We start from the raw sequence: 11,645 nt of genomic DNA on the forward strand, positions 1-11,645 counted from the left end.
AAAGATCTTTTCTTGCTTTGGATTGGGATCCTGATTTGAAAAAACGATATTTTGATGAAAATGCTGCTGAGGTAAGTCATCACTCACTCATTTACCTTTCCTTGATTTACTTTATGTGATTACCAGAGATAATCATACTGTTGTGTTACATTCTTTGCTTCCACCAAATGTTCATTTTGCCAGTAAAAAATTGGTCATGAACTAGAAAAGAAAGTCTTTGCAAAAATACCTTTTTTTTCCAAAGGTTCAGAGTTCATTTTGAACATGTTTTGCTCATCCATATAGGAGTGTACAGGAATTATTTAGAAGTATGATATAAATCTCAACTGAAATAAGCTTTATGATTCTTTTGAGAAAGTTTAGGAGTTTTCATTATTATTCATAGTAAGATGGTACCACTAAAATGAGTTTTGTTTCATTTGTTCTCTTAACTCAAGAAATACTTCTCTTTAGGACTTTGAAAAACATGAAAGTGTGGAGTATAAACCTCCTAAAAAACCCTTTGTGAAATTAAAAGATTGCATTGAACTTTTTACAACAAAAGAAAAGCTAGGTGCTGAAGATCCCTGGTAAGAGACAAAATTAAATAATTGTTTTTGTTTTCTTTAAGGGTTTATTCTGAGATACGTGCCACATTAACTTGAAAAAGTAATTACTAAATTCTCTTTGATGTTTTAAATAGTAAAGGATTCTTTATATAAGTGGTAGCCTTTTAAGAGGGATAGGAATGTCTTAAAAAATACTGTTACAGTGTTGCCTTAATTTTATTACTGTGTTTTTCCTAATAGCCATTATACTATTAATAATTCATTTTAGTTACTTGTTTTCCAAGAAATTTTAGCTATGTAATCATTTTGAGAGAAGCTTTTTAGGAAAAGTGTAGTGATATATTTTGTGATGTTATTCCATTAGAGCCCAGTTTTGAGATTTTCTAATACCTATCTTCCAGCACAGATGTCTTTTTTGCATACTAAAAGAGAAATAATCTAGCCCTCATTATGTCTTTAAATATTTGTTTGTATATTAATTTATAATGGTTTAACCTTTTTGGAAAATGTGTTGAAAATAAAAATAACAAGAGTTGCTTTCAACCTGGTACATATTAGGCATACGATAATTGCCCACTGAATAAATGTAGAACTTTCCAAACATTTTTTGTTATTTTCATTAATGGGGGTTGTTTGTACCTCTATCAAGCTTTAAATACTTCTCTTTATTCTTAGGTATTGTCCGAATTGTAAAGAACATCAGCAAGCCACAAAGAAATTGGATTTATGGTCCTTGCCTCCAGTACTTGTAGTACATCTCAAGCGATTTTCTTACAGTCGATACATGAGAGACAAGTTGGATACCTTAGTTGATTTCCCTATCAAGTAAGCTTTAATTGTATTTTATAAGTATTGAGCAACTCTTCTTTCAAACTTACTTGATGCTTTTTGTTATTATCCTTTAGTAAATATCAGGTGCCATTGTACCCAATTTCAGCTTTCAAGTTTGTTTTTGAGTAGTTCTAACAATTTATAAGGATCAGTGTTTCAAAATTTTTATTTTTTCTTAGAGATTTTCCAAAGACCAAAGAGGAAATATACTTTTAAAAACTAAAAACAATAAAACTCCTTCTGTGTTATATTACCTATGGGTTAATTGGTCTCATTTATAAATCTAAGATACTTTATGGTACTTAGTAATTTTGTTTATCTAGGAATTATTTCATCATTACTCATCACTTACTCCTAAAAATGTTGGGTTTTCTTGGTGGTTTTTTTTGTTTGTTTGTTTGTTTGTTTGTTTTTTGAGACAGAGTCTCACTCTGTTGCCCAGGCTGGAGTGCAATGGCACAATCTCGGCTCACTGCAACCTCCACCTCCTGGATTCAAGTGATTCTCCTGCCTCAGCCTCCCAAGTAGCTGGGATTACAGCCACCTGCCACCATGCCCAGCTAATTTTTGTATTTTTAGTACAGACAAGGTTTCACCATATTGACCAGGCTGGTCTCAAACTCCTGACCTCAAGTGATCCGCCCGCCTTGACCTCCCAAAGTGCTGGAATTACAGGCATGAGCCACCACGCCCAGCCCTAAATATGCTGTTTTCAAAAAGACTAAAATAAAACAGAATAATGGAATTGCTTAGAACGATAACACCGTAGTGAAATAAATCATCCCTATTACATCATCCTTCAGTTTTCCTATTGCCATTATATGACATCATATTTGTAAAAAGATACATCTATGGCCATACCACCTTGAACGCACCCTGATCTTGTCTGTAAAGAAGTACAAAGAAGTCTGTATACATCTTCATGCTTTATCTCTCTTTTTTTCTTCCCCTGCTTTTACTGAACAGTTGAGAATTCAGAATGACAAAAAGGAAACATTGTATTCCCAATCACTTAGTCATTCAATAGGAAGGACTGCATCACACAATATTTTGTACAAGAACTTAGTACTGTCCCATTTTGCAAAAAAAACTTTCAGTGGTATTATTTCATATTCTGTGATATTTGTGCACCAAAATGTACTTGATACAGTTAGTAAGTGGACAATTGCTAAAGGCAGGTGTATCTACAAAGGTAACTAGAAGGAAATAGATTACATAAAATATTCATTGGATTACTCAATATAATTGGTGGTTATAAATTTAAAATTATTTGTAATTATTGAGTGAAAAAAAGATCATTTTCTCTTTAACAAAATAGTGAGCTATAAGTTTTCAAGAATATAGCATTTGGCAATGTAAGTATAAGAAAAAGAATCAGGGCTGGGCACAGTGGCTCACGCCTGTAATCCCAGCACTATGGGAGACCGAGGTGGACAGATCACGAGGTCAGGAGATCAAAACCATCCTAGCCAACATGGTGAAACCCCATCCCTACCAAAATACAAAAAAATTAGCCAGGCGTGGTGGCACGTGCCTGTAGTCCCAGCTACTCGGGAGGCTGAGGAAGGAAAATCGCTTGAACCCGGGAGGTGGAGATTGCAGTGAGCTGAGATCGCGCCACTGCACTCCAGCCTACCTAGTGACAGAGCGAGACTCCGTCTCAAAAAAAAAAATAAAGAATCAGAAGTAATGACAAACTAGAATCTATTAGAGATGTATTTAAAATTTAGAATCATTATTGTTTTTTAATGATGCAGATACAAGAAGAACAACCAGAAATAATAATAAGCTATTTACAAGATAGCCATTTTCCAGGTTCTTGAATGATAGATTATGATTAGTCAGTCACATTCAAGGGATGTTGCCCATTTCAGGTATATAGGTCATCAAAGACAGCAAATGTAGAATAAAATTAGGGTTTGATATATTAATATTTTTTAAAACTTCTAAGAAAGTTGTTTTCACTATTCCTATATTTTTCTTCACATAAGTCACTTCCTCTTTTTTTTTTTAATCTCCGACCCTGCCCATAAAGTACTTTCTAAAATTGACTTTAAAATGAAGATCTACTGGACCCAGATGGTCAATAGCGATGACTGTTTTTCCTGGTATACTGAGAGTTAAATGTGTTAGCATAAAAACGTTAATCTAAATGACAACATTCAACATTTTTATTTTTTTTATTTTTTAATTTTTATGGGTACATAGTAGGTGTATATATTTGTGGGGTACATGAGATGTTTTGATGGAATGTGAAATAGTCACATTATGGAGAATGGGGTATCCATCCTCTCAAGCATTTATCCTTTGTGTTACAATCCAATCACACGCTTAGTTATTTTAAAATGTATAATTAAGTTAATACTATAGTCACCCTGTTGTGTGATCAAATAGTATGTTTTATTCATTCGTTTTTTTTTTAATTCATTAACCATCCCCACCCCACCTCTCCCCTACCTTCCCACCACCCTTGCCATCCTCTAGTAACCATCCTTCTACTCTCACTGTCCATGAGTTCAATTCTTTCGATTTTGAGATCCCACAAATGAGAACATGGGCTGTTGTCTTTCTGTGCCTGGCTTATTTCATTTAACGTAATCTCCAGTTCCATCTATGTTGTTGGAAATGGCAGGATCTCATTCTTTTTTATAGCTGAATAGTACTTCATTGTGTATATGTACTAGATTTTCTTTAGCCATTTATCTGTTGATAGACACTTAGTTCCATCAACATTGCAACACATAGTTTCATCAAATCAACAAGATTTGATTGTTTCTAAATCTTAGCTGTTGCAAACATTGCTGCAACAAACATGAGAGTGCAGATATCTCTTCAGTATCCTCAATGAAGCATTTTAAAATTTTCAACCCATAAACAAATATTTGCCAAAACATTAATATCTCAGAGGTACATGTATGATTTGTTTTGTAAGTTATTTGACTCATAATTTCTTTAGTGAGAGAGAGATATATATACATATATATATATATATATGTCAAACAACAATGGCAGAAGGGAATAGAATTCATTGCATTTAGGGACAACATAAAAATTAACTTGGTTTCTTTTTTAAACAGTGACTTGGATATGTCGGAATTCTTAATTAATCCAAATGCAGGTCCTTGCCGCTATAATTTGATTGCTGTTTCCAACCACTATGGAGGGATGGGAGGAGGACACTGTAAGTTGACAGTTTGCCTTTTTACCCAATCGTGGTGTTTGAAGAACTCCAGACTTTTTTCTTTAAGATATTTATTGCTTCTTAAGGATAAAATATCAGATGTGTCTTGCATATAGTAGTTCAGTATTGATTAATGAATGAGTCAGCTTTTGAACATTTTTTTTTCACATAGGGTATAGAGAATTGAGTTCATCATACTCCTCAGTTCAAGGCCCAGGAGGGAATGTTGTCCCATTTAGAGTGCATTTCCCTCCACATTCTCCTTCCCCTTTGCTTTCTAACATGTTTGATGCAGATACTCTTATAAATCATTAAGATTTATTCATTTAATTGGTACTGTGCTATAGATCTCACTAGATCTCAACACTTATTAAGACTTATCTGTGTTACTTTGTGTCCATTTAGTCAGTTGTTTCTCACTGCTTATAATTTACATCTACCATATTTTCTCTCTCCACTTACCTCATGATGGACATCTAAATTGCCTTTCACTTTCTACCACTGTAAGACTGATAAACCATTGTTTATGGTATCCTATGTAAGAATTTATTTAGGCTGCATACCCAAAAGTGAAATTGCTGAGTTTAAGTGAGTAAATGTTACCAGATTGCCCCCCAGGATGGCTCTAACACTCGAAACTCTGCAAGCAGTTCATTTTTCTGTTGAATGATATTTACATTCCTTGGATATATCTTACTTATCATTGTATATTTTTTGATACACAGTTGGATTTAGTCAAACTTATTTAGGGTTGTTACAATTTCATTCATAAGTGAAATGGTTTTGTAAGTGTTTTATATTTTCATTATCTTAGTTTGGAATAAAAGAGTCATAAAACAAGCTGAGATGCTTTATCCTTTTTCTGGTTTTTGGAACATCTAGTACAATATAGGAATTAACTGTTCATCAAAGTCTAGTAGAATTAACCCGTAAAGCCATTTAGGCTTTACAGACATACTGTTTTTATTTATGTCATGCCTATTGGTCTATTCAGTTTTCTTTTTCCTTTTGTGTATATTTTGATGTTCTCTCTGTTTCTAAAAATGTATCCCTTTCATTGAGGTTTTTCATTTTATTTAAGAATTGCTGTTTGTAATGCTTATATCACACTGTTTTTATCCTATTTTCATTCTTTTTCTCTCTCTTTTTTTTTTTTTAAATCAATTCTTCTTGGCCAGGCACAGTGGCTCATGCCTGTGATCCCAGCACTTTGGGAAGTGGAGGTGGGTGAATCACGAGGTCAGGAGATCAAGAGCATCCTGGCAAACGTGGTGAAACCCCGTCTCTACTGAAAATACAAAAATTAGCTGGGTGTGGTGGTGCGTGCCTGTAATCCCAGCTACTCGGGAGGCTGAGGTAGGAGAATCGCTTGAACCGGGGAGCCGGAGGTTGCAGTAAGCCGAGATCACACCATTGCACTCTGACCTGGCAACAGCAAGACTGTCTCAAAAAAGAAAAAAAAAGTATCGGTCTTCTGAGATTTCTATCTTATTAGTCTTTTCAAAGAATTAGCTTTTCATCTTATTAAATTTTTATTTTTGTTATTGTATGTGTTTATACTTTTTATAATTATTATATTTTATCTTATCTATACATTTTTTTTTAGACCAGGTCTCTCTCTGTCACCAGGCTGGAGTACAGTTGCACGATCTTGGCTCACTGCAACCTCTACCTCCTGGATTCAAGTGATCCTACCACCTTTGCCTCCCAAGTAGCTGGGACTACAGGCACATGCCACCACACCCAGCTAATTTTTTTGTATTTTTAGTAGCAGTGGGGTTTCACCATGGTGCCCAGGCTGGTCTTGAACTCCTGGGCTCAAGAGATCCTCCTACCTCAGCCTTCTGAGTGGCTGGGACTACAGGTGCACACCACCACACCTGGCTTGTATGTATTTATTCTATCTAATTGATTTCTTCCCTTCCTTTCATTATATGGTTCCTCTTGTTACTTTGGGTTTCTATGTTACTCTTCTTGCAACTTCTTGAATTGAATGCTTAGCTTTTTGCTTTTCATTGTTTCTCCTATATTGAAGGCTAATTAAAAGGCTATAAATTTCTGCTAAGTACTGCTTTAGCTGTGCTTCAGATTTTCATTCCTTTATGATTTCCTAATTAGCACAATGTCATTTAATCATATGCTTAGTTTTCAAATATAGAGTTTGTCACTTCATTCTTTTATTACATAGCAGTTGAGAGCATCGTCTACATTAATCTTTAGGAGTCTGAAAGTTCCAACATGTCTTAGTACATGGTCTGTTCCTTAAATGTTTGTATGCTTGAAAAAATGTATACATTCCCCATTTAAATACAGAGTTCTTTATATCTCTGATATTTTAAGCTTATCACTGTATTCAAACCATTACTATCCCTGGTTATTTTTTATGTTCATTTTATTCCTGAGAGGAATTTGTCAGGACTCCTACTAAAGTGTTGATTGACCTGCTTCTCCCAACAGTTTTATTAGTTGTTAATATTTTGCATAGTTATACTTATGTTCATAATGGGTAGCTCTTCTTTCTATGTTGTTCCTTTTAACACCGGGATTTGACATTCTTTGCCCCTTTTTTCTTTTTCTCAGGTATTACAAGTGTTACTCTAGCTTTCTTCTTGATATCATTTAATTTACAAACTCTGTGCCTTTGTGTTGAGTGTGTCTCTTACAGATCACACAGACCTAAGGGCAGCATCTGCTCTGCGCTGGTCTTGGGTTGAGATCAACGAACTCACAGCACACAAAAGGCTTCACCCAGCACCAGGTTTACTTAGATTTAAGAAAGGATACAGGTCAAGAAACAATACAGCATGCACAGCAACAGCTTAGCAGAGGTCCTTTGTAGCTGGAAGGAGAGAAAACAGAGAAAAGTGTGCTCAAAGTGTTCAGCCCACTGCTGTTTCATTCCACTCCTCACCAAGGCTGATTTTTAACCAGCTGCATGGGGTACAGTCATATTAGTTGTCAAATATTTTGTTAGCCCAACAGGACTTTCAAACAGCAATAAGACTCTGATTCAGTTAGCCTAAGTATTGCTGATTTCTGTGACAAAAATTGAAGCATGAAATTTAAAAGCTTTCTTCTAGATTGTTTTCTCATTTCTGTCTCCATCCATTCTGTCGCATTCTGCAGCCATCTTGAATGCACACAGAAATATTATTGAGTTCATATATTGAGAACAGGGTTCTCAATTTTTTGTTGTTGTTGTTAGTTCCTTTGACTCTAACTTTCCTCTGCTTCTACGGTTTCTCTCCATGGTTGACTTTTGAAGAGAGGGAACCAACACCAGGTAGAATATGAAACATTTCTTCCACCTGCTAGGTACTCAGTAAAATCATTAACCAAACAACTTAGAATTTAAACCGTTATTTTATTGTGATTGATTGGTTAGTTGGCTGGTTGGTTGATCGGCTTGTCTTTTGAATTATCTTCTGGCCACCAGTGGAGGTTCACCAAAGATAATGCTTACCTTACTTTCAAAGTATTGTCATTCCCTCTGAACATCATCTAAACAGGTAACTTAATAGAAAGAGAATATTGCCCTTTGATTTCAGCCATATTAAGGATAATACCTCAATTTTTGTTTACATACAAATGAGAAGAATAATAATATTTACTTTAGGATGGGAAGAATTATTTAGAAGCCATACCCTACAAAGTGTCACTTTTTAGAAGCAATGACCACATATAATTATTTTGGAAACATTGTGCAGCTTTATTTCTTCAGTTATTGAGTAGTTTATACAAGGCATGGGATGGGAAAAGGGGCATTTTTTTAACTTAAAGCAGATCTTTAAAAATTTTGTGGATTAATGAATCACTTTTAGCCTTTTTCTTGCTGTGTAGAGTCAATCCTTTGTATCAGTGGATACCACAGATGTTCAAGTTCCTTATATAAAATATTGTAGTATTTGCATATAACCTACCCACATCCTCTCATATACTTGTATGTATAGATTATTTGTAATACCTAATACAATGCCTGCACATCACTTCATTCACATGAATGTAGCATAGTACTCAGCACATGGTAAATTCAAGTTTTACTCTTCAGGACTTTGTGGAATTTTTTTTTTTCTCAAATATTTTTGATCTGTGGTTGGTTGGGTTCAGGGATGCAGAACCCATGTATGCACAGGACCGACTATACTTTTGTTAAAGACTAAAAGAGATTCTGGTGTTTAAAAAAAAAAAAAAAAAAAAAAAAAAAAAAAAAAAACACTATAGCATAATGAGTAGAGGTATCAGAAAAGAAATTGTTATAGAAAATTTAATAATAGTTGAAATTTCAAACTATGAAGTCAGAAACAGATCTAGGTTTAAATCCTAACTGCTAGCTAACAGTATACTACCTTGAGTAAATTATCCTTCTTTTGATGTCTTAATTTCCTGTCTCTAAGGTGGGGAGAATTGTAATGATAATACCTTCTTTATGAGACAATACATGTAAAGTGCATAACACTATGCCTGGTACACAATAAGCACTACATGAATGTTAAGTACCATTTATTATCATTAGTGTTATTCTGTGAATTTAAAAATAATGTTTTTTCCTGAGATGAAAAAAGAATGTTTCAACTTATATGAAAATTATTTTAGGTATCTAATTGCGGAAATTAGAAATCATTTGAATCAATTGAATGTGTAATAAATAAGCCTCATAGATGATTATCAGGCAGTTTTAGTAGATATTCCTTATATAGATGATTATAGAGTTTTGAGGAGTTCCCCAGAAAACCAAGATCATTTTTGTCACAGTGATTATATTTTTTTCATTAGATACTGCTTTTGCAAAAAATAAAGATGATGGAAAATGGTACTATTTTGATGACAGTAGTGTCTCCACTGCATCTGAAGACCAAATTGTGGTAAGTTTGTCTTATATTTCCTGAAAACTATGGGATTCACTGCCTTAAGGAGTGAATATAAATTAATAAAAGGGGCTCATGGAACACTGTAATTTATATTCTAGTAGCTTGAGTAGCTAAAAGAGACTGACTCTTATTTAAAGAAATGTCAAATTGTCCCCTAAATGGAAATTTGTCTTCTAAATTTTCCCACTAACAAAAGCATAAATTGCAAGGTGAAAAAATTTTTGGTAGTTTTCAGCATGGAGTTTCTAATAAAAATAATTAAGTTTTGCTTTGGAAAGTAGATTCAGCTCTTAACTTTCTAGACATTGACTACTTAAAGCCAGGATGTTTAAACAAGAGAAAAAAAATCCTTGAAGTACCTTACCGTATCTGTGATCTTTAAAGTCTTATCTTGCCTTATGAAAATTAGGTATTTAAACTCAAAATGACATAATTAGATAAAACAAATTAAAGATTTATAAAGGATTAATACTTGTGTACTTACTACTTTGATATTTTCTGAATAGTAAAAAAATGAGGAAGTTCCATCTGTTCACACTTGCATCAGTTTATCATCCACCGCTGACTCTCTCAGTATGGGTTTGTGTACACACAGATGCATACATATATATGTATATATGCTGTCATTTATCTCCCCGTATCTATGACAGAGAGACTTGAATACTATAAATATTTCTTAAATTGTGTTTTAATTAACCACATTTTTTGTTTATACTTAAGCTCCTAATTTCTTTTTTTCTGCAAAAGAAATTCAATTCTGTTCTCCTCCTTAATCTCTCAGTCCAGACATTCTCAAATTGCCCACCTCCTCATCAGTCTTGTTAACAACACTGCCCTAATCTTGGCTTCAAATAAACAGTTATCTTGTTTATATATAATTTACGAATTTGATGTTGCCATGCATTTTAACAATGATGATTCTTCATTTAGTCAACAAATTGAATACGATAGAGAGAGAGAGATACACAAAAGACTCCATTCTAAACAGAGTTAAAAAGACAGTTGTCACTCATTCCAGAGCTTAAAAGGTAGCTATCTCTGATTTATAAACTAAAGAAGACAGAGAAGTAAATTAACAATTACAGCATAATAAGTACTATTAAATACCTTACTATGGCCACTTAGAAAGGGAACTTCTGTCTCAACTCAGATTTAGGGTTTGAGGGGATAATACCAGTACAGGGAAGTTCTTGTGGTAAAGATGATGTCTGACCTCGTCTGCTAGTAAAAATAAGAGTAAATTAAACAAAAGGTGTTCTAAGCAAAGAAAACTGTATCTACAAAAACAAGGAGGCATGACAAAGCATGATATTTTAAGGGAACAGCACATAATTGGATGTGACTGAAAGGAAAAGCTCTTAAAGGGACATGGGGAAGAAATTAGGCTGGAGATAAATTTAGCGCTTAGATCAAGAAAAGTGGCATTCTAGTTGTTTAGACATTTTCTTACAGACTATGAGAAGCCATTAGATTGTGAAGCAAGAGAATAACATTGTTCAGTTTGTGTCTTCACATTTCTCTGAGAACATCATAGAAGATAGATTGGAGACGCTGAATAAAGAAACAGAAAAGCCATACAGGAGGCTGTCACATAATTTAAGCAATTAAAATAGTAGTTAGAACAATATAAACAAGGGAAGAATGGATTTATGAGATATTTACTGGATAGAATTAATATAACTTGATAAAAGATATAATAAAGGTAATAGATGTAGAGATCCAGAGAAGGAGAAGTTTAAGACGACTTTTACTTCACCATTCACCAAGATTGGGAATATAGGAAGAATAGTTGCTGTTGAAGTTTGAGATGCCTGTATGATAACTGTGTGGAAATTTCCATTAGGTTGTTGGACTAATAAGACTGGAGTTCAGGGGTGAGAACTGATTTAGGTTATACATTTGAGTTGTCAGCCTTAGGCAGCAGTTGAAGCCATAGGTTTAAATGAGTCATCTAGTGAGAGGATACAGGTTGAGACAATGGTAGGCTGAGGATAGAACATAGTATGTTTAAAGGTCAGGATTTAATGAGTCCACAGAAGAGTCTGAGAAGAAGCCAAAGAGATAGTAGGAGATCTGAGTAGTGTTGTCACAGAAGCAAAAAATTGTTTTGTTGATAGGAAAAGAAATAGTGAAGCATTAAATTAAATTAAATAGTGAGAGATTGACCAAAAGAACTGAAAAGGGCACCCATTTCAGTTGTTTATTAGGTTATTGACC

The 11,645-nt window shown here is 34.1% G+C and overlaps 1 protein-coding gene across 12 annotated transcripts in view; it reads left to right on the forward strand.

Moving 5' to 3' along the window:
• The window catches only part of USP15 (ubiquitin specific peptidase 15), a 152,766-nt gene that overhangs the window by 138,501 nt on the left and 2,620 nt on the right, over positions 1 to 11,645 (forward strand). For 9 of the 12 annotated variants that reach the window (XM_017945982.3, XM_003906713.5, XM_021922547.2 and 6 more), the window contains 5 exons: positions 1 to 71; positions 454 to 569; positions 1,224 to 1,373; positions 4,457 to 4,560; positions 9,334 to 9,422. In XM_017945982.3, coding sequence (XP_017801471.1) covers positions 1 to 71; positions 454 to 569; positions 1,224 to 1,373; positions 4,457 to 4,560; positions 9,334 to 9,422 — 530 coding nt within the window. Of the gene's footprint in view, positions 72 to 437; positions 570 to 1,223; positions 1,374 to 4,456; positions 4,561 to 9,333; positions 9,423 to 11,645 lie in introns of those variants that run through there. The other 3 variants (XR_002515663.2, XR_002515664.2, XM_021922546.2) reach the window with 3 other exon arrangements.

This window comes from Papio anubis, chromosome 9, assembly GCF_008728515.1.
Source record: "Papio anubis isolate 15944 chromosome 9, Panubis1.0, whole genome shotgun sequence".
Classification (NCBI taxonomy): Eukaryota; Metazoa; Chordata; class Mammalia; order Primates; family Cercopithecidae; genus Papio; species Papio anubis.